The sequence below is a fragment of the Erinaceus europaeus genome, chromosome 6, assembly GCF_950295315.1.
Source record: "Erinaceus europaeus chromosome 6, mEriEur2.1, whole genome shotgun sequence".
NCBI lineage: Eukaryota > Metazoa > Chordata > Mammalia > Eulipotyphla > Erinaceidae > Erinaceus > Erinaceus europaeus.
The window spans coordinates 62,644,062-62,667,946 of NC_080167.1; the positions used below are offsets into that span (position 1 = coordinate 62,644,062).

Here is a 23,885-nt window from a genome sequence, read left to right on the forward strand (position 1 = left end):
AAGGAGAGGGATGGGGAGGGGAGGGGAAGGGAACGGAGGGGGAGGGGAGGAAGCTTTTGTGCTATAAGCATCTCCCTCAATCTCTCTCTCTCTCTGCCTTTCTGTCTCTACTAAAAAGAAAGGGGAAAACGACTGTGAGCTTCCACTCTGCCCTTTTACTAAATAGAAGTATAGATGCTAGGCACCAAGAACATAGCAGTAACCCTGACAAACCCCAATGAAGAACTTACGTTAAGAAAACACAGCACCCTGAAGCTACAGGGTGCTGATCATGCACGCTATGAAGGGAAAGTACCAGTCCACAGAGAACACAAGTGTGTGTGTGTGCAGATAGCAGACAGGATGGGGAAGAGAACTGAGGAAAAACTACCCCTCAGTAAAATACTGAGTGCCAGCTCAAGGGTAAGCAGGAGTTAGTTAGCAGCGTGAAGTATGGGGGGGGGGGTGTCAAACCACAGTGGACTGAGGCACAAAATGTTATAAGGAAAAAGACACTATGAGATAGTAGATTCAAGAACTTGAGTTGTGGAGGGAAAAGCATCTCAAACAGAAGATCTGCCCCTCCCCCGCAAAAAATAATAATAATAATAAGGGCAAATAGTCAACATGCCTGTGTATTGATGGAAAAAGGAATAGAAAAGAGCTGGACATGAGAGAGGACAGTGACAGGAAATGATGGCTAATGGTGACAACATTTTATACCCATGTAATGAGCTAAATGCTCACATGAAATTCTCTATTCCCTCTCTGTGCCCGGCACTGTTCAAATTTTGTATATGAAAAAAAAAAAACTAAATTTAAATACGTTGGACAATCTCAACAATTTTAAGTTAAAACTCAGGTAGGTCTTTATGACTCAAAAGCACACCACACTTCCTTAATCATTCAACAAGTACTTGTCAAGTCACTTCCTAATTACCAGTTTCTCACTGAGGATACAGAGTTGAATAAAATACGATCTTTATCTTCAAGGAGATAAGGGAGACAGATATATACCTCAAATGACTGAGGAAAAAGGGAAAAGGAGGAATAAATTTGAGGATACATCACAGAGAGAGAGAGAGAGAAAATGACCCTACCCTGAGTTAATCAGTGAAGACATCAAATGGCCCCTATGTCAAGTAGGACAGACAGGACAGAGTGAATCCCAGTAGGATGAGCAGACTGTGGGAGAGCACTGAGGCCCAAATCTACATGCTGTGTTTGGAGCGCTTCAAAGAACTGAGCATGACAGGAATGTGATGAGAGTCGGAAGAGACCAGATCAAAGAGCCTTTTTTACATCATGCTAAGAATTCTGAAGTTTAAACTAAGGGAAATAAAAAACCATTTCCATCTCCAGGCTTTGAAACAAGATTAAGCTACTGGAAAGACTCAGAAACCAACTGGGAGGAGGTTCAAGCTGTAGTGAGTGGCCCACAGACAACCAAAAGAATTTAAGATCTAGAAGGAAACTCCCAAAATAGCCACTTGTAAACACTGTAAAAAGGAGGGCTGCAGGCCTGGGAAATGGCACCGTGAATAAAGTAGTAAATAAAGTAGTAAGACTTTCATGCCTGAGGCACTAGGTTCAATCCCACTTACCGCCATGTGCCAGAGCTGAGCAGCGCTGATAATATGAGTAATTTATATAGGAATAAAAAGGAGAGTTCTGAAGTCCCTTTTCCAAGAAGGTAGTTTCTTTTTTTTTTTTTTTAATTTATATTTATAAAATGGAAATACTGACAAGACCATAGGATAAGAGGAGTATAATTCCACACAATAAGAAGGTAGTTTAGTTTCTATGTGAGCTGAGAAGAGTATCTTACTAACTAGGACAGAAGTAAAAATGACTTACTTCAAGCAATGTGATCAAAAGTGAAGGAGACTGGACGTCTGCTCCTTAGCACTGCGCACAGAGGACTTGAAGCAGAACGTGGGTTCAGGTGATTCATTTCTCCAAAAGGCAGACTGAACAGAGGCAGGATGGCCTGCTGTTTACCTTGAAATCAAAGTACAGAGTCTCCAATTTCCAAAAGATACTGTCTTTCTTTTACTTTGGGGCTTAATCTCTTCAGTCTGCAATCTGAGTACAGATAGTTCAAGGAAACCAGAGGGGGAAGATGCTGCCTTTGTTGTTGTTGTTAAGCATGACGCTATGTTGCTTATTCAGGAGTTGTACAGTTCTAGCACTGAGGAGAATATAAGAGGCAGAGAAAAAAACGCAAGTATACTATCTACTGCCCTAAACCATCTAAGTGTCCATTCGGCCTCAGCATGAAACCAAATTAACTCACTGTAATGTAGAACTTCAGGTTGATTTTCCCAAACCAACCTCCATGTCCATCCTCATTCCAGACACTATGCTCTACATCCGTGCCACCCAGAGCAAGTCACCCATGTCTTTGTCAAGTGCCTTTACCTCAGACTGGAACGCACTTGCGCTCCATGTCAACAAGATAAATGCACGGGCGTCTTTCAAAGCGCAACTTCAACACCTCTCCTTCACTGCCACCAAATTACATGCACACAGGACTTACTTGTATCGTTTGTAATAAAATGAGTGGCGGCGATGTGGTCAGTAAACAGGTTTGCCAAGCTCTGAGAGCTGCAATGACAAATCTATTCATTTTGAGGGAGAATCTGGGGAAACTCTGTTCTACTGTCAGCTGGTCAGAAACACACGTTGGACGCCAAGGTTGTTCTGACGGTGGGACAGAAGTTCTGGGTTGTGGCCAATGTTTGAAGTGCATGATGGTCTTCTGAAACTGAATCCTTAGCCTGTGCAACCTGGTGCTCTACCCAGGTTGACAGTGTCAGAATTGGGGTGGATTCTGGGGTAATATCCTATTGGCATCCAAGAATTCTGTTCCTGTACAATGAGGTGTAATGTGCAATGGGACTGAAGACAACTTCAGGGCATGCTGCTAAGACCAGTTTAATCAATCTTCTTTGCAGTCTGCCTACCAGGGCTAAAGTTGAACCCAGACTGGGTCCTCTAAGACAGCAGCTAAAATCTCACGCTAGGGGCAGGGTAAAGAGCGTAATGATTATGCAAAGAGACTCCTTATGCCCGAGGCTCCAAAGTTGCAGATTCTAGCCCCCACATCACCTTAAATCAGAGCTGAGCAGAGTTCTGATTAAGAAGGGGAAAAAAAAAAGCTTCAAACTGAAAGCCCTGACTAGGTTACCTGTAATTTGTTCTACGTATGCACAGTCCAAGGGTCAGACTGTGATATGGGCAAAATTTTATTACAAAATTGAAGGCATCTTTCCTTCCGGTCTCTCTTTTCCTGACTTTCCAGTTCTTGTGGTCACCATGAACTATCTCTGCCCTTTGGTTCATCAAGTACAAGCACTTTCACTGCTGCTATTTAACATTATCCTAAAGCCTCTAATTAGTGAAATAAAGCAAAAATTAAAAATAAGAAAAAAGGTGGGAATTGTGTGGAATTGTACCCCTCCTACCCTATGGTTTTGTTAATTAATCCTTTCTTAAATAAAAAAAATTAATTAATTAATTAAAAAAAAACTAAAACTATCTTTACTTAGACAACAAGATCTGTATTAAAAAAAAAAACAGTGGAAACTATATCACTATTTTTATTTATTTTTATATTACAGAATTACATGTTGACAGGAGTTTGAATCCACACCATTCCCACCACCAGAGTTCTGAATCCTCACTCTCCCCACTGCAGCCCACCCACCACAGTTCCCCTGAAGTTGTAGACACGGGCCAATCATTTTCTCTACAACTATCTGTCCACATTTATACATAAGTTGCCTCTTCTTTTTCTGATTCAATCCTCTCCTCCCCTCCAAGCCACTCATGACAACATAACTACCTCCGGATGTCCCTCTCCTTTTCCCTCTCTCCCCGGCTGCTGATGGAGCTGGAGTGCAGAGCCCTCTTATCTTCAGCCTATTACTTCTCCCCCGCTGGGAGTATGGATCAAGGTTGTTTATGGGGAGCAGAAGGTAGGCGTTCTGGCTTCTGTAGCTGCTTCTATGCTGAGCATGGGCGTTGACAGGTAGATCCATACCCCCAGCCTGTTTCTATCTTTCCCTAGTGAACCAGAGCTCTAGAGATGCGAGGGTCCAGGACACACTGGTGAGGTCGTCTGCCCAGAGAAGTCAGGATGGATACAGCTACTTTATGAAGTGAGATAACAAAGATACAAGATAAATGTGCAGGCATCAATTGCATTTCTGTGCATACACTCAAGAAAAGATCATAGGGGCTGGGTGGTAGTCACCTGGTTAAGTACACGTGTTACAGTGTGCAAAGACCCAGGTTCGAGCCCCCAGTCCCCACCTGCAGGGGGAAAGCTTCACCAGTGGTGAAGCAGGGCTGCAGGTTTCTCTGTCTCTCTCTCTCCTCTATGTCTCCCTCTCTCTCAAGTTCTCTCTGTCTCTACAGAATTTTTTTAAAAGTTAAAAGATCAAGCGGAGATTATTAAAAATAATACCATTTATTTATTTATTTATTTATTTATTTAAACCAGAGCAGTACTCAGCTCTGACTTACAGAAGTGCAGGGGTTCGAACCTGGGACTTTGAAGCCTCAGACATGATAGTCTCTTTGAATAACCATTATGCTTTCTACCTCTGCCCTTAATAATACCCATTTATGATGACAACAAAATGTGGCATATTCCGGACTAAATCTAACAAAAGTGTACATGAATTAAATGCTAAAATCTACAGAGATCACATGAGAAAAGGCTCAACATCAGTAGTCACTAGGATAATGGAGATACACCTACATGGGCACCTACAAAGGTAACTACAGTAGCCATACAGAGTGCTGATGACGTAAAGCGAATGGACGCGCACAAAGTGCTAGTCAGAAGGAAAAGTATAACTGTTCTGGAAAACATCTAACTATAAATGTATTTATATTTACCCATGTGTCCCTTTCACTCTATTCAGAGGTAATTTACCCAAGAGGAATGAAAGCATAAGACCACAGACATACAGACAAATATTCATGAAAGTTGTATTTGTGATAAGCAAAGCCTGAGAATGATTTGGATGTCTATCCACGTGACTTGATAAACAAAATGTGGAATGGAAAAAGTACTCAGTAATAAAAAGCTGGAATTTATTATTATTATTTTGCCTCCAGGGTTATTGCTGGGGCTTGGTGCCAACACAACGAATCCACTGTTCCTGGAGGTCATTTTTCCCCCATTTTTGTTGCCCTTGTTGCCTTTTGTTGTTATTGCTGCCGTTGTTGTTGTTGGATAGAACAGAGGAAAATGGAGAGAGGAGGGGAAGACAGAGATGGGGAGAGAAAGACACCTGCAGACCTGCCTCACTGCTTGTGAAGCGACTCCCCTGGAGCGGGGGAGCCTGGGACTCGAACTTGGATCCTTATGCTCGTCCTTTCACTTCGCACCACGTGTGCTTTACCTGGTGTGCTACCACCCGGCCCCCAAAGCCGGAATTATTTTTACAAATCCAACATAAATTGATCTCTAAATAATAATGCTGAGCAAAAGGGGCCGGAACAACAAAAGATGCCAACTGATTCATTTTGTATAAAATTCTAGAAAATAGAAACCCACCTGTAGTGACAGAAAGTGTCAGGAAAAAAGTATGGAAAGGAGGGAGTAGTAAGAATCGGAGGATGTTTGGGGGTGTTTTTTTATTATTTTGAATGTGCGGATGGCCTCACAGGTAATATATGTATGAAAAACTTACAACAATGCATATACTTTGTCATTTATTTTACTTCAAGAAAAGTCTCGGAAGCGAGTAGGACGTATGGTGACAGCTGTACAATGATGCGAACGTACATATGGTCAATGAACATTATACTTAAAAACAGCCAGAGCAGTGCATTTGCTATGTGTACCTCACCACTATAAAGAAGAATACATTTACTAAACTTTAAGATGAAGATGGTGATGACTACAGTAAGAAAAAGATCAGGGAATTTTTTTTTTTTTTTTGGACTGGGCAAAGAGAAATTGAGAGGGGACAGGGAACTAGAGAATGAGAGAAAGAAACCACTTGTAAAGTTTCACGCCATCTGCAGGTGGGGAGCCAGGGCTTGTTCCCAGGTTCTTGAACATGGCAACATGTGTGTCACCACATGTTCTTTTCATGTACATTTCCAACTGAATTTCAAGGTTTTTCCAAGCTGTTACCTGGGAGATGTGGTTGATGGAAGACTCCATTCTCCGAAGCTGAGACGCCTGGATGTCCAACAATTGGAGCACATTGTTGGCCAATGCATTTATCTGATAAGCAACACTAGCTAGGGATTGGGTTGTGTAGGCTTTGGTCTCTTCTAAAGCTTTCCTCTTGTCTGCAGCCTGAAAGAAGAACAAAAACAGTCAATGTTAACTCAGGCTAGTAATAAATAAACATATCCAAATCAATCAAAAAGTTACTGGCCAGTCTGATGAACAGCTCAGGACTCAGGTGGAGCCATGGCCGAAATCCCTGCCTGCTGTGTGCCAGTCACTGCCTCCCAAGGAACCTGCCCCCTGGGTTTCCTGATATGACACTCCCCCTACACACACATAGTCTCTCTGCTCTCCCAGCCTTTCCCCTTCTCCAGGCCCCTTGTACAGAGGACCCCTGCAGAGCTTTTCAAAACCTCACTTCTTTTTGGTCCATTCCCACACCCTCTGCACTGTGGGCCCTAACAAAGGGACATTCCCTGGACTGTCCACCCTTAAGGCAGGAGCTTTGAGTAACACATTTCTCTATTTCATGTTTGCTGAAGCCTGGCTCATCATTCAACACCTCTGGCCACCTCTATCCATTAAATAAATATTAGTCAAAAAAAAAAAAACATAGGAGGTCGGGCGAAAGCACAGGTTAAGCGCGCTTGGCGCAAAGCGCAAGGATCGTCATAAGTATCCAAGTTCGAGTCCCCAGCTACCACGCCTACGGGGGGGGGGGGGGGGGGTCACTTCACAAGCAGTGAAGCAAGTCTGCAGGTGTCTGTCTTTCTCTCCCCCTCTCTTTCTTCCCCTCCTCTCTCTGTCCTAAGAACGACATCAATAACAACAACAACAATAAATAAATAAACACAACAACGATAAAACAAGGGCAACAAAAGGGAAAAACACCCTCCAGGAGCAGTGGATTCACAGTGCAGGCACTGAGCCCCAGAAAAATAACTCTGGAGGCAAAAAAAAACAAACTATATCATACTAAAAAATTTCTGTTCAACAACAACAAAAAATGAGAGCCTACACACGGAGAGAATATTTTCAGATTATTTAACTGGTGAGTTAACATGCAAAAGTTGTAAGCAACTCATACAACTCAATAGTGAAAGCCAATAATCAACTTAAGGATGGGCAAATGAACTAGAGACATTATTTTTCCCAAAGATGGCATGTGGAAAGCCAATAACTTTATGAGAACTTCTGACTCTTTCCTTCCAGCAGCACCAATTATCCAAATATGCAAATCAGACTCGATGAATATCACCAGCTCACAGCAGTTACCAGAATGCCTGTCACCAAAAAAGACCAGCTTAAACCAGCTCTCTGAAGCAAGTAAGCAGCCTGAATGATCGAACCACTGCTGTTCAGCTGCTTCAGACAAGTCTCTTGAGAGCGAGAAAGGAAGAGAAGCAAATGCTGATGAGAATATGGAAAATTAAGAGAACCCCCAGTAAGTTGATGGGATGAAAACTGATACTGCCACTAGGAACAACAGGGGAGAGGTTCCTCAAAAACACTGAAAAGCAGAACTACAATATGATCTGGCAAATGCACTTCAAGCAAACACACAGAAGTGAAAACACCTTCAGTGATGCTGAAGAAGCATCACTTGCCTCCCTTATAGTCACAGACCACTATGGACAAAAGGAATAAGCACTTAAATATGAGGTGCACAGAGTACTACCCAGCCATTAAAAAGAAGGAAATTTGGGCTGGGCGGTAGGGCAGTGGGTTAAGCGCACATGGCGCAAAGCGTAAGGATGGGAGTTAAGGATCCTGGTTCGAGCCCCCCGGCTCCCCACCTGCACTGGGGTCGCTTCATGAGCAGTGAAGCAGGTCTGCAGTTGTCTGTCTTTCTCTCCTCATCTCTGTCTTCCCCTCCTCTCTCCATTTCTCTCTGTCCTATCCAACAACATCAATAGTAACCACAACAACTATAAAACAACAAGCGTGGGAGTCGGGCAGTAGCACAGCAGGTTAAGCGCGTGTGGCGCAAAGCACAAAGACCTGCCGTAAGGTCCCAGTTCAAGCCCCCAGCTCCCCACCTGCAGGGGAGTCGCTTCACAAGCGGTGAAGCAGGTCAGCTGGTGTCTATCTTTCGCTCCCCCTCTGTCTTCCCCTCCTCTCTCCACTTCTCACTGTCCTGTCTAACAATGACATCAATAACAACAACAGTAACTACAACAATTAAAAAAAAAATTTTTTTTAAACCAAGCGCAACAAAAGGAAAAAAAAATAGCCTCCAGGAGCAGAGGATTCACTGAACCCTGGCAATAACCCCGGAAGCAAAATTTAAAAAAAAAAAATTTTTTAAGGAAATCTTTCTGCTTGCAGAAAGCATGAAAGCATTTTGCTCAGTGAGAAAAGTCAGGCAGAGAAAGACAAATAGGAGACCAGGCAGTGGTGCATCTGGTTAAGCGCACACATTACAGTGCACAAGGGCCCAGGTTCAAAGCCCTGGTCCCCACCTGCAGGGGGAAAGCTTCACAAATAGTGAAGCAGGGCTGCAGGTGTCTCTTTGTCTCTTTCCCTATCTATCTATCTATCTATCTATCTCCTTCTCCCCTCTCAATTTCTCTCTTCTAGTAATAAGTAAATAATATATATATATATATATATATACATATATTTTTTTTTTTTTAAAAAAAGAGAGAGAAAGACAAATGGTGCGCAATCGCACTTATATGTCGAACCAAAATAAGAAAAATAAAATCCTGTGTAAAAGAAATCAAAATTGTGGGGAGTCGGGCTGTAGCGCAGCGGGTTAAGCGCAGGTGGCGCAAAGCACAAGGACCAGCATAAGGATCCCGGTTCGAACCCCGGCTCCCCACCTGCAGGGGAGTCGCTTCACAGGCGGTGAAGCAGGTCTGCAGGTGTCTATCTTTCTCTCCCCCTCTCTGTCTTCCCCTCCTCTCTCCATTTCTCTCTGTCCTATCCAACAACGACAACAACAACAATAATAACTACAACAATAAAACAACAAGGGCAACAAAAGGGAATAAATAAATAAAATAAAATATTAAAAAAAAAAAAAAAAAGAAATCAAAATTGTGGTTACCAGAGGCCAGGATAGAAGGGGAATTAAATGAAGTCAGCCAAAGGTTTAAACTTCCAGTTGAGGGGACCAGGTGGTGGCACACTCTGAGGACATATAATACTACACACAAGGACCTGGGTTCAAGTCCTTGGTCCCTACCTACAGAAGGGAAGCTTCTTGAATGGTGAAACCGTGTTGCAGTATCTTTCTGAATCACTCTATATCTCCCTCTTCCCTCTCAAGTTTTCTCTGTCTCTGTCCAATAAATACATAAACAAACTAGGTAAGTTAAATAAGTACTAGGGCATCCTAGTGCACAATATTATGAGTGTGCTTGAAATTGTTGTATGATACATTTGAAAGTTAAGATAATAAATCCTAATTATCATCACACTCAAAAAGCTGCTGTATTTGCATACATACTAGATGAGATGTTACCTGTTTATTATTGTTATATTTACTTATTAGACAGACACAGCCAGAAATTGAGAGGGAAGAGGGTGATAGAGAGGGACAGAGACAAAGAGATACCTACAGCACGGCTTCACCACCTGTGAAACTTTCCCCCTGCAGGTGGACACCGGGTGCTCGAACATGGTCCCTTGTGCGCTGTAACATGTGCACTCAGCCAGGTGCACCACCACACAGCCCTGGAGGTGTTACTTTTTGTGGCAATCATCTTATATGGGGTTGTATAATTATACTACATACCTTAAACTTGTACAGTGATGTGTGTCAATTATATCTCAATAAAACTGGGAGAAGAAAGGTTTAATTTAAAAGTTGATCTACACTGGCTGAGGGGGTAGTGACTTTCATAATTAAGGACCTAGGCTGAAGCCACAGCACTGCACAGGTCTAAGCTAAGCAACACTCTGGTCTCTCGTGAAGTAAATATATATATATTTTTAATATTTATTTACTTTCCCTTTTGTTGCCCTTGTTGTTTTTTTATTGTGTGGTTATTGTTGTTACTGATGTCATCATTATTGGATAGGACAGAGAGGAATGGAGAGAGGGGAAGACAGGGGGGAGAGAAAGACAGACACCTGCAGACCTGTTTCACCGCCTGTGAAGCAACTCCCCTGCAGGTGGGGAGCCGGGGGCACGAACTGGGGTCCTTACACACGTCTTTGTGCTTTGCACCACATGCGCTTACCCCACTATGCTACTGTCTGATTCCTTATGAAGGAAAGATGTTTTTAAATATAAATTCCCCAAAACCTACATTATTCAAATGACTTCAACCTACCAGTTGCTATCAGACGCATCATTTTTTAAATCCCTTTCCAAATCAACTATGGGAGAATGCTTTCTCTCTCTCTCTTTTTTTTTTTTTATTAGTGATTTGATAATGATCAACAAGATTGTGGGATAAGAGGGGTACACTTCCACACAACTCCCACCACCAAAGTTCCCATGACCCTCCACTGAAAGCTTCCCTAGTCTTTATCCCTTTGGGAGTATGGACCAAAGATCTTTATGGGGTACAGAAGGTGGGAGGCTTCTGTAATTGCTTTTTCGCTGGACATGGGCATTGACAGGTCAATCCATACCCCCAGCCTATTTTTAGCTTTCCCTAATGAGGTAGGGCTCTGGAGAAGTGAGGTTCTAGGACACATTGGTGAGGTCGTCTGCCCAGAATACTTTAAGAATGTTAAAGTTATAGAAAATGTTCTGGGAGCGCACATGGCGCAAAGTGCAAGGACCGGCTTAAGGATCCCGGTTCGAGCCCCCAGCTTCCCACCTGTAGGGAGGTCACTTCACAAACAGTGATGCAGGTCTGCAGGTGTCTATCTTTCTCTCTCCCCGTTTTCCCCTCCTCTCTCCATTTCTTTCTGTCCTATCTAACAACGATGACATCAACAACAACAACAATAACTACAAAAACAATAAAAAAAAAAGGCAACAAAAGGGAAAATAAATAAATATAAAAGAAGATGTTCTGGGTAGGGGTAGATAGCATAATTATGCAATCATGCCTGATTGCTCATGCCTGACGCTCCTAAGTCTCAAGTTTAAACCAGAGTTGTTAAATGCTCTGGTAAAAAAAAAAAAAAAAAAAAAAAAAAACACCTCTCTTAGCTTTAGACATTAAGACTTTATATTGCATTTATTTATAGAGAGTAGTGGCAGCTGAAGTTCACGTTTATCCACTTTCAAAAACCACCTTGATGGTCACAGCTATTGGCAATCATTGATTTCTGGGCACAGAGAGTGACAGGGAGACAGAACTAGAAGCTCACTATGGCACATGCAATACCAGGGATTGAACTCAGGACCTCTTGCTTGATCCAACACTATCTGCTGCACCACTTCCAGACTGCTATTTCCTTGTTTGTCTTTCGAGCTGCTGGCACCAATTCTGCACATTTTTATGCCTATGCTATCTTAATTGTACCAAAAGGGTTTTTTGTTTTGTTTTGTTTGTTTGTTTTTTAGGAGCTGGGCAGCAGAACACAAACATTATTATGTGAAGGACCTGGGCTCAAACCCCCTAGCTCCCATCTGTAGGAAGGTCAGTTCATGAGCAGTGAAGCAGTGCTGCAGGTGTCTCTCTTTCCTTTTTATTTCCCACTTTCTCTATAAGAAAAATAAAGAAATACAGCTGGAGAAATTGCTCAACTGCCTGAGGTTCCTGGCTCAGTCCCCAGCATTACATGTACCAGAGCAGTGCTTGGTTCTCTCTCTCTCTCTCTCTCTCTCCTCTGTTTCATGTGAAACTCTCACATATGTAATCAATAAATTAAATCTTAAAATAATAAAAGAAGGACAAAAGGCACCAGGAGCAGTGAAGTCTTCATGCAGACACCAAGCTACTGTGATAACTCAGGGAAAATAAATTTAAAAGAAACTAAAAACTAAAAATTAAGCAGACTGGGAGGTGGCACAGAGGTAAAATTCTAAACTTACAAGCAGGAGGGCCCGAGTTCGATCCGCAGCAATACAAGTGCTAGTGTGACACTCTAGCTTTCTCTCACTTTCTCTTCCCTTAGCCCCCTTCTCTCTTGTAAAATGAACAAATGTTGAAAAAAAAAATTTAATATTTATTTATTTATTTATTCCCATTTGTTGCCCTTGCTGTTTTATTGTTGTGGTTATTATTATTGTTGTCGTTGTTGGATAGGACAGAGAGAAATGGAGAAAGGAGGGGAAGACAGAGGGGGAGGGGAAGACAGAGAGGGGGAGGGGAAGACAGAGAGGGGGAGTGGAAGATAGACACCTGCAGACCTGCTTCACCGCCTGTGAAGCGACAAACCTGCAGGTGGGGAGCCAGGGCTCAAACCGGGATCCTTACTCCAGTCCTTGTGCTTTGCGCCACCTGCGCTTAACTGCTGCACTACAGCCTGATTCCCGAAAAAAAAAAAAAATTTTTTTAAGAAAAAAATTCAAGAATCTCTTCTCTCCTTGAATAGTCAGTCCTTAAATGGTTTGTTGACACACTGCAATAATCCAATCAAGCCACCAGGAAAATAGCCAAGTTTACACAAGGTCAAATGATGATAAAATGCTGCCTGGCTGACAACTTTGTTTTTTAAGTTTTTAAATATTTATTTATGCATTCCCTTTTGTTGTCCTTGTTGTTTTATTATTGTAGTTACTGATCTCATCGTAGTTGGATAGGACAGAGAGAAATGGAGAGAGGAGGGAAAAACAGACACCTGCAGACCTGCTTCACTGCCTGTAAAACGACTCCCCTACAGGTGGGGAGCCGGGGGGGCTCGAACCAGGATCCTTATGCTGGTCCTTGCACTTTGTGCCACCTGTGCTTAACCCACTGTGCTACCGCCCAACTCCCACTGACAGCTTTTTAAGGACATCATTAATTATAAAATGTATCCCAAGCTTGAATATGTGAAGATGTAGCAGTGACAGAATGTTGCCTGTCACCAACACTTCTTGGCTTAAGAGCCTTTAGAAAAAGAATTACACTGAGGCCAGGTGGTGGCGCACCTGGTTAAGCACACACATCACAGTGCGCAAGGTCCCAGGTTCAAGTCCTTGATCCCCGCCTGCAGGGGAAATTCTTCATAAGTGAAGTAGTGCTGCAGCTGCCTCTCTGTCCTTTTCCCTATCTCCACCCCTCAATTTCTGTCTCTACCCAATAATAAATGTTTATTTTTTAAAAAGCTTAACATTTTTTTAAAAAGAATTATACTGACAGTGAGGAGAAAAATTTTAAACCTCAAGTTTAGGGACCTAGAAACAACTCACAGCTTATCCAGGAGAGGAAAACACATGCTCTAATGTGTGTGAGGCCTGGGGTAAAGCCTGGTGCCACAGATATCAGCCAGGAAGTTGCAAGATAGTATAGTGGTGCTGTGCTGTCTCACTCTCTATGATCTTCTCTCTCTTGTCCTGTATTTTTCTCTCTATAAAATAATAAATGGGGAGTCGGGCTGTAGCACAGCAGGTTAAGTGCATGTGGCACAAAGCGCAAGGACCAGCATAAGGATCCCAGTTCAAGCCCTGGCTCCCCACCTGCAGGGGAGTCGCTTCACAGGTGGTGAAGCAGGTCTGCAGGTGTCTGACTTTCTCTCCCCCTCTCTGTCTTCCCCTCCTCTCTCCATTTCTCTCTGTCCTATCCAACAATGATGACAGCAATAATAACTACAACAATAAAACAAGGACAACAAAAAGGGAGTAAATAAATAAAAGGTATGATTATTAAAAAAAAAGGAGAAAAGAAAATTGGGCCCAAGAGAAATATGAGGTCTATGAGTTAATTCCTCAGCACCATGGATATAAATAAATAAAGTTTTCATATCAGTAAGAGGAAGAATTATATATAGCATAATGTGCACAAAAGTCAGCTTTGGCGGGAGTCAGGCAGTAGCACAGTGGGTTAAGTGCACGTGGCGCAAAGCGCAAGGACCAGCCTAAGGATCCCAGTTCAACCCCCCCCCCCCCCGGCTCCCTACCTGTGGGGGGGGGGGGTCCCTTCACAGGTGGTGAAGCAGGTCTGCAGGTGTCTATCTTTCTCTCCCCCTGTCTTCACCTCCTCTCTCCATTTCTCTCTGTCCTAACAACGATGACGACATCAACAGCTACAACAACAATAAAAACAAGGACAGCAAAAGGGAAAATAAATAAATAAAAATTTTTTAAGTGCCAGTCTTGATTTGTGTGAGACACGAGAAACTTTCCAGGAGGAATTCACCATCACTGTGTGGAGGGACGGCAGAATCAGAGAAGGAAAAGATCAAATCAATGGCTCGCTAGTGACAAATGAACTCATTACCACAGTCACGTGTACTCGGCACCTTGTTGACACTGAAGCGATTTCGTTTTCACCAGTGGAAGTCCTACTCAGTGAAGGTGAAAGTTAAATAAAAAGAAATCCCACAAGGCCATGGCAAATATCCAACGAAAGGAATAAAAATTTGGCATGAAAAATTAAGTTGAAACCTAGTCGTTCTGAGTGTTATTAGCACAGCTCCTGCCTACCATCTCCCACGTAAGGAACTAACAGGCCTTTCATTCCAGCAAAATGCAGGGGTCATGCTGCCTGTTGTGTCATGCAATTTTTAATGGACAGGAATGGAAGCCATGTGGGGTACAATCTCTCCTTTAGTTGAAGAGCTAACACACACACACACACACACACACACACACACACACGATCAATAGCTAGCATGCCCTTATTCAACCATAAGGAACAGTGTGTTTTTAAATCTCCACAAGAGAATTTTTCTCCAAAGCATTTCCAATAAGTAGATAATTAAACTCTGGAATTTTAAGTTTTACCATAATCACTGCCTACGTCAGTGACCAACACTTTTCCCTGACGATTCTTTCACTATCCTGTACCACATCACTAGACTTATGTTTAAAAGATTAATCCTGGGGGGGGGGGGACAAGTTTTAGAAAGAACAATGACATTTAAACACAAAATTAGGCATTTAAGTATTACTTGATAGACAACATGTCATACTTGGGGGCAGGACAGTAGCACAGTGGGTTAAGGGTACATGGTACAATGTGCAAAGACCAGAGTAAGGATCCCAGTTCGAGCCCCCAGCTCCCCACCTGCAGGAGGGTTGCTTCACAGGCGGTGAAGCAGGTCTGCAGGTGTCTATCTTTCTCTCCCCCTCTGTCTTCCCTCCTCTCTCCATTTCTCTGTCCATTCAGCAACAAAAACAGCAATAACAACAACAATAACAGCAACAACAAGGGCAACATTATGGGGGAGGTAAATAAAAAGCCCTCCAGGGGCAGTGGATTCTTGCTGCAAACCCGTGATAACCCTGGAGGCAAAAAAAAAAAAAAAAAAGGGAAAGAAAAACATCGGGAGTCGGGCAGTAGCGCAGCGGGTTAAGCGCAGGTGACGCAAAGCTCAAGAATTGTCGTAAGGATCCTGGCTCCAGCCCCCGGCTCCCTACCTGCAGGGGAGTCCCTGCACAGGCAGTGAAGCATGTCTACAGATATCTATCTTTCTCTCCCATTCTCTGTCTTCCCCTCTTCTCTCCATTTCTCTCTGTCCTATCTAACAACAATGACATCAGTAACAATAATAACTACAACAACAATAAAAAAGACAAGGGCAACAAAAGGGAAAATAAATAAAATTACAAAAAAAAATTTTTTTTTTAAAGAAAAACATCATACTTTAAGACACTCCCTCCCACAAACTCCTCCCATATTAACTAGTTAACTTGCAGGTAACCATGTTAACTAGTTACCTTGCTTCCCCTTGCAGGTGGAAGACTGGAGGCTTGGACTAGGTCCTTGAGCACAGTGATGTGTATACTCAACCAGGTACACCACCACCCCATCCCAAAATGAGAAAAATCTTTGCATGCACTAGTACCAGGGTTCGAGTCCCCCACTCCCCACCTGCTGGGCGTAAGAAGCTTCAGGAGGGGTGAAGCAGGTCTGTAGGTATATCTCTTTCTCTCCCTCTCCCCTCTCAATTTCTCTCTGTCCTATCAAATAAAATAGAAAAGAGGGGGGGAAAAAAAAGAGATGGCCGCCAGGAACAATGGATTCACAGTGCCATCATCACCAGTCCTCAGCAATAACCCTGGCACAAAGCTCAAGTACTGTTGTAATACATTATAACAATAATGTATATGTCATGTAATTAAATATTGTTTGATAGAATTAATACTTCAACATACTGACCATATGAATCGATATTTAACCAGTAGGGTATGACAGAATGGTGTCATCATCTTTATCCTAATGTGGCATTTCCAAATGTTCTACAATAACTATGTACGGTTCTTATTGCAATCATCTTGCAAATACCAGGAAACTAAGAATACAGCTAATTAGACCTCACTATCACCAGCCGAGGGTGAGGAGAAAACAGAATCTGAATCCCTGATGACAATGAGCTAAAGAATTAACCAAGCCAAGCCAATCTTAACTTGGAATTTCTTATTTTTTTATATTTATTTATTTTCCCTTTTGTTGTCTTTGTTTTTCACTGTTGTTGTGGTTATTGTTGTTGTCATTGTTAGATAGGACAGAGAGAAATGGAGAGAGGAAGGGAAGACAGAGAGGGGGAGAGAAAGACAGACACCTGCAGACCTGCTTCATCGCCTGTGAAGGGACCCCACACACACACAGAGGTGGGAAGCCAGGGGTTCAAACAGGGATTCTTATGCCGGTCCTTGCGCTTTGAGCCACCTGTGCTTAACCCTCTGCGCTACAGCCTGACACCCTTAACTTGGAATTTCTTCTTATATGGATAACAAATGCTTTACTGTATAAGCCTAAGTGAATTGTTTTTTTACCTACAGTCAAATGCATCCTAAATGATTTTGCTCTTATATGGGGGGTGGGGGGTGAAAGGATAAATTTTTTTTAAAAAAGACCTTGGCTGTACTTAAAAACAACAATTTACAGTTAACACCTCTAATAATATAAACAAAAGACCTATTAGAATAGTTCCCAAAACCAAGGATGCTTTTCAGAAATACACAAATTTACAGCTGATTTTAATCCTTATTAAAAAGTTACATGGGGCTCGGTGGTGGTGCACCTGGTTGAGTGCACATGTTACAGTGCACAAGGACCTGAGTTCGAGCCCCTGGCCCCCACCTGCAGGGGGAAAGCTTCACAAGTGGTGAAGCAGCGCTGCAGGTGTCTCTCTGTCTCTTTCCCTCTCTATCTCCCCTGTCCTCTCAATTTCTGGCTGTCTCTATCCAATAAGCAAAAAAAGGTAATAAAAAAAAGTTACATGGGGAGGGGCGAGGTGGCGGCACACCTGGTTGAGCGCACATGTTATAGTGTGCAAGGACCCAGGCTCAAGCCCCTGGCCCCCACCTCACCTGCAGGGGAAAACTTCACAAGTGGTGAAGCAGTGCTGCAGGTGTCTCTCTGTCTCTCTCCCTCTCTATTACCCTCTTCCCTCTCAATTTCTGACTGTCTCTATCCAGCAAATAAATAAAAATTTTTTTAAAAAAAGTTTCATTGGGGACGTGGTCAGACAGCATACCTGGTTATGATCAGGCACGAAGCTCAAATGAAATGAGCTTCGTGCCTGAGGCTCTGTGAGATCCCAGGTTCAGTTCCTTCTTCCCTCTCTATTTCTGGCTAACTTTATCCAGTAAATAAAGATAATACAAAAAAAAAAAAGCACTTAAACACACACACACACACACACATTTAAAAAAGAGAGAGGAAAGGAAAGAGAGGGAGGGAGGGAGGGAGGCAGAGAGAGAGAGAGAAACACCTGCCTGCAGCCCTGCTTCACCACTTGTGAAGCTTTACCCCTGTACATGGGGACCAGACGCTTGTACACAGGGACCAGAGGCTTGAACCCGGGCCCTTGTGCACTGTAATGTGTGTGCTTAACCAGGCGTGCCACCACCTGGCCCCCCTACCACAAACTTCATGTTAACTATGCCACTCAGGCTAATTAGTAAAGAGACAGAAATTTGGTGAGGTTAAGCAGCTTGCCAAGAGTAGCCCTGCTAAGGAAGCAAAGGAACCACCATGTCTCTCTCCACAGGCCTCTGATATGCAGGGTGTCCGCCAGTCTACTCACTCTGAGTGCTAAACTACTAACGGAATTGCATTCAAATGAAACATTATTTCATTATTAACTCATTTTAATTGACTGAAAGGGAAGAGAATGAGAAAGCTGATGTTCTCAGGACAATTAAGAATGTTTCCATCTATGAAACAATGATTTACACAGAAGCAAAAAACAAAACACTTTTTTTTTCTTTTGTTTTCGTTTTGCCTCCAGGGGGCTCAGTGCCTGCACTTCAAATCCACTGTTCCCGCAGCCATTTGTTTTGGATTTTTGGATAGGACAGAGAGAAACTGTGAGAGGAGAGGGAGATATAGAAGGAGAGGGAAAGACACCTGCAGACCTGCTTCACCATTTGTGAAGCGGCCCCCTTGCAAGTGGGGAATCCAAGGGCTCGAAATGAGATCCTTGTGGGAGCCCTTACACTTCGTACTATGTGCGCTTAGCCCACTGTGCCACCGCCCACCCCCCACCCAACACTTTTCTAGTCATCCCTCACTGAAGTCACAAATTCACATCTCTAATTCATGCCCAAGTAAGTGCAGCTTTGCTAGGCAATTCCTTAAGGATCGTAATGAAGCGTTTTACAAACTCTGAGGTAAGGCGGTAATTAATGCTGCCACAAGCAACACTACCCTTAAATTAATTGATTTGAGAAAAACAACCACTTCTGCTTAAAAAAAAAAAAAAAATCAAGGTTCTACAAATACCAACAAAAAGTACCTTGTTCTACCACTGACTGCCTATCTCCTCACTTATCCCAGTTTACAAGACAGTCTCACAGAATCAGTCTTGACGGTCTTCATCCTAGCAATTCATTAACCACATTTTCCAAACCAAAATCAGGGCCAGTATATCTGACAAACTACAAATATCCCAATTAACTGACCTATTACTACTTGAAAGGATAAGAATCTGAAAGGTATTAAAAACCAATCAAAAACCTATGTTGAAATTAGCTGAATTATCTGTAGACCTGTGCAGTCTTTTATTATTATTATTTCTTATTTTATTATCTGTAGACCCATACAGTCCCCAAGCAAAATTCCAGAGATATTTTAGGACAACTACCAAAGTAATTCTAAAGTTTATATAAGAAAGTGATTTCAGGGGGTCAGGCGGTGGCTCAGTGGGTTAAGCGCATGTGGCAGAAAGCGCAAGGACCAGCCTAAGAATCCTGGTTCGAGCCCCCGGCTCCCCACCTGCAGGGGGGTCACTTCACAGGCAGTGAAGCAGGTCTGCAGGTGTCTATCTTTCTCTCCCCCTCTCTGTCTTTCCCTCCTCTCTCCATTTCTCTCTGTCCTATCCAACAACAAACAACATCAACAATGGCAATAATGATAGCCACAACGAGGCTACACAACAAGGGCAACAAAAGGGGGAAAAAATGGCCTCCAGGAGCGGTGGATTCATGGTGCAGGCACCGAGCCCAGCAATAACCCTGGAGGAAAGAAGAAAAAAATTTTTTAAAAATTAAAAAAAAAAAGAAAGTGATTTCAGGGGGTCAGGTGGTGGCGCAGTGGCTTAAGCGCATGTGGTGCAAAGCACAAGGACCGGCATAAGGATCCCGGTTCAAGCCCCTGGCTCCCCACCTGCAGGGGAGTCCCTTCACAGGCGGTGAAGCAGGTCTGCAGGTGTCTGTCTTTCTCTCCCCCTCTCTGTCTTTCCCTCCTCTCTCCATTTCTCTCTGTCCTATCCAACAATGAAGACAGACAACAGTAATTATCACAACAATAAAGCAACAAGGGCAACAAAAGGGAATAAATAAATAAATTTAAAAAAACTTTTAAAAAAAGTGATTTCAGCAAGACGCCTCTCCTGATGCCCACCCTCGACTATAGCAACATTTGTCTTTGGTTCTGCCTTCGAGCAACACATACCAAGGAACCTGGGAGGGTTCTTGACCACCTGTGCGCTGGGTAACAGACACAGACTTTGGTCCTACACTTGGTCTCTACTACGGCCCCCCGAAATGGTTCTAGGTCCTCACAACAAAGTCTAGGAGCCCCCTGGAGAACACTGATTTAGACTATCTCCCACAGAGAAGAGAACAGTCCAGAGAGAAAAGTCCCGCATAATATCTAACAAAAATCTGAGAGAAGATGGGGGCTGGGTGGTGGTGCACTTGATTAAGACACTGACCCACCCGGGTTCAGATCCCATCCCTATCTGCAGATAGGAAGCTTTGTGAGCAGTCAATCAGTGGTGAAGTGTCTCTCATCCTCTCTCCACTATCTTCCCCTACCCCTCTCAATTTCTCTGTCCTATCAAATAAAAGAAGAAAAAAAAATTTGTCAATCGGAGATAAGCATAGGAAGGCACAGTGGATTAAGCGTTGGACTCGTGAGCACAAGTTGCTAGATTTGATCCCCAGCACTGCACGTGCCAAAGTAATGCTCCAGTTTCTCATTAGTAAATCAAAAAAAAAGAACAGTTTGACTTTATACCAACACCCCAGTCAGCACAGCTCAGGGCCCACAGAGTACATGTCAGACTACGGTTTCTTCCATGAGGTAAAGTGAATGTAAGTGAAGGAGCCCCCAAACCCCCCAGTTAAGAGACCATCTGATACTCCTCCATGGAGAACACAGAGTTGAGAGCTGCAAGGAGAGGAGGTGGTGAGCCACTATGAGAACAGCTGCCAAAGTCAGGAACAGAACAGAACAAGAGAAATGTGGTTCTGCTAAGTACATCATGGACTCCATCTGGAAGCCCGACAGTGAGTTACTAGAGATCCCTTGCCTTTAGGTCCCTGTAACTGGTCCTCAGGCAATCCCAACACCCCTACATGTCTGACCCCCACACATCCCCACCTCGTGGCTGGCTCCGTTGAGTACCCTTGAACATGTGGAGATTGAGGTTTGCTCTTTTTAAATATTTATTTACTTATTCCCTTATGTTGCCCTTGTTGTTTTATCGTTGTAGTTATTGTTATTGTTGTTGATGTTGTCATTGTTGGATAGGGCAGAGAAATGGAGAGACGAGGGGAAGACGGAAAGGGGGAGAGAAAGACAGACACCTGCAGACCTGCTTCATCGCCTGTGAAGCGACTCCCATGCAGCTGGGGAGCTGGGGGCTTGAACCGGGATCCTTATGCCGGTCATGTGTGCTTAAACTGCTGCACTAACACCCAACTCCCAAAAGGGGGGGGGATTTTAAAAAGGAAAAAATGGCCACTGAGAACAGTGGATTCGTGGTGCAGGCACCAAGCCCCAGTGATAACCTTAGTGTCAAAAAGAAAATAAGAGATAAAGAAAGAGAGAGAAAGGGGAAAGGATAGCAAGGAGAGGGAACGGGACAAGGGACAGGGGAGAATGAGGATACCTTTTTTAAAATGTACAGGACTTGCACACATGAGGTCCCAGGTTTGATCCAGCATTACATATGACCAGAGTTGAGCAGTGTGCTGGTTGATGTCTCTCTTTCATTATTTTCTCACACATAAAATAATAGAACTTCATATATGTAAATATGTAAATATATAAATATATTTAGGGCCAAGAAGATGTCACAACAGTTGCATACCAGACTGTAATGTTTAAACCTACAGAGGACTCAGGTTCAGTACCTAGTACCACCAAGAGACAGAGATGAACAGTGCTCTGGTCTCTGTGTATCTCTTTATAAATATGTTTAAAGATTGATTGGTTGATTGATTGATTTAAGAGAGGAGAATGAGAGAGGATGGGGTGGGAAGACAGATTACTGCTCAGCTCTGGCAAAAGGTGGTGGCAGAGACTGAACCAATAAACCCTGGGGCCTCAGGAGGGTGAGCACCCTGCATTTATAGAATAAACTACCTCCCTAACTGCTAGGTTCTCTTTTTCAATTTGAGAACCCTGGCCCGATCTAAATCCTTACCACCCACAAAAGGATTCTAATTTCATTGGTCCAGGATGGGGACATTAGCTAGTACTGTACTGGCTCAAAATGCGTACAATAAAACAGGAAATACTAATAGGTGGAAGCCCAGCAGCACACCCAGGACCTGAATGCAGACGGTTCGGAGTGCTTTGAGCAACGCTGCACTTGCCACAGTGACGCTATATGGTGTTCTCTCTCCCTCTCGCTCTCCCCCTCTCTCTCCCATAAATAATAAATCTTTTGGAAAACATGAGGCTCTAAAAGATAAAAATCAGGATACCCAATAGTGTAAAAGATAAAGACAGGCAGTTAATACACAGACCACAGAGACCACAAAGTGCTACATAAGTAAACTGAATCAGGAGGTTTAGCCCTGATCTCCATGACTCCACAAAATAAAAGACACAAGATGATTATCATGTTATGATTTATAGTAGCCATAGGTCAAACCATCTTTGAGAAAGCACACTTCTTTTCTAAAACTTCTATTTGACTGCAAAGGAATATTGCCACAGTATTTCTCAAGTATGTAAATAAATCACTGACCTCTCTCACCTTACCAAACTTTATCTCTTCATGTCAAAACAAGACAACTAAAAAACAAATTTTTTTAACCTCGAGAATGGCAACGTTTTTTTTCTTTTTCTTTTTTTTTACACCTGCAGACCTGCTTCACAGCTTGTGAAGTGACTCTCAGCAGGTGGGGAGCCGGGGACTTGAACCGGGATCCTTATGCCAGTCCTTGTGCTTCGCACCATGTGCGCTTAACCCCGCTGCACTACTGCTCACCCCGGCAGCATTTTCACATAAGTAGCACTATTCTCCTGTTTTCTGTTCTCTTTCTTCTTTGGGGGGAAGGTTCATAGTGGGCAAAGGGGAAGAGTTAAGAATGGTTGGGAGGAGGGTCGGGCGCAAGGACCGGTAAAGATCCCAGTCTGAGCCCCCGGCTCCCCACCTGCAATGGCGGCCGCTTCATAAGCAGGTCAGCAGATGTCTGTCTCTCCCCGTCTCCCCTCCTCTCTCGATTTCTCTCTGTCCTATCCAACAACAACAACAGCAATGACAACAGTGATAATAATAAAAACAACAAGGGCAACAAAATGGGGAAAATGGCCCCCAGGAGCAGTGGATTCGTGGTGCGGGCACCAAGCCCCAGCAATAACCCTGGAAGCAAAAAAAAAAAAAAAAAAAAAAAAAAAGAGTGATTGGAAGAACCGCACAACTGGACTGAATAAATGACTCCAGTAATGGAGTAATCCCCGAGTTAAGTTGCTTGGTTCATACAGAGGTGACTTGTTCAGACCTACAACTCCCTTACTCTGCATGTACCCGCTTATTCAACTGTTTCTGCCCACAAGTGTATCCAGACAAAGGAACAAAATATAAAGCAGGGCACAGCAAAAGCACAATTTCATCTTACAGGTTAAATTTTCTCCGCTGTTAACTGTGAGGAACAATGAGCTTCAGGGCCGCTACAGCTTTGTGACGGTAGTTGAGGCATATTTTTAGTGAGACTTCACCTCTTCTGAAATAAACTACTTCCGGCTCTTAAACATGCCCTGGGATTCGTGCTGGGCATGACACTGCCAGGATCCCTTGACATGGGGAGAAACCCGCACCTCAGTCCTACGCTACATAAGTAAGTCCAAAGGCAAGAGAGGCCTTGGGAGTCCCTTTCCTTTCTTTCCCCTCTCCTCTGCCCACACAGCCAGCTCACAGTCAAGCCATGCTCCTATTTTCCAACACACGGCTCTGCCAATCAATCCAACTGTGGAGCAGTGCAAACTGCAAAGTGTTGGAACCGGCTGGGCACTAACGACTGAAA

The 23,885-nt window shown here is 43.4% G+C and overlaps 1 protein-coding gene across 15 annotated transcripts in view; it reads right to left on the reverse strand.

Annotated features, from left to right (window-relative positions):
- The window catches only part of ABI1 (abl interactor 1), a 79,574-nt gene that overhangs the window by 40,576 nt on the left and 15,113 nt on the right, over nucleotides 1-23,885 (reverse strand). For all 15 annotated transcript variants that reach the window (XM_007526555.3, XM_060192329.1, XM_007526515.3 and 12 more), the window contains exon 2: nucleotides 6,137-6,304. In XM_007526555.3, coding sequence (XP_007526617.1) covers nucleotides 6,137-6,304 — 168 coding nt within the window. The remainder of the gene's footprint in view (nucleotides 1-6,136; nucleotides 6,305-23,885) is intronic.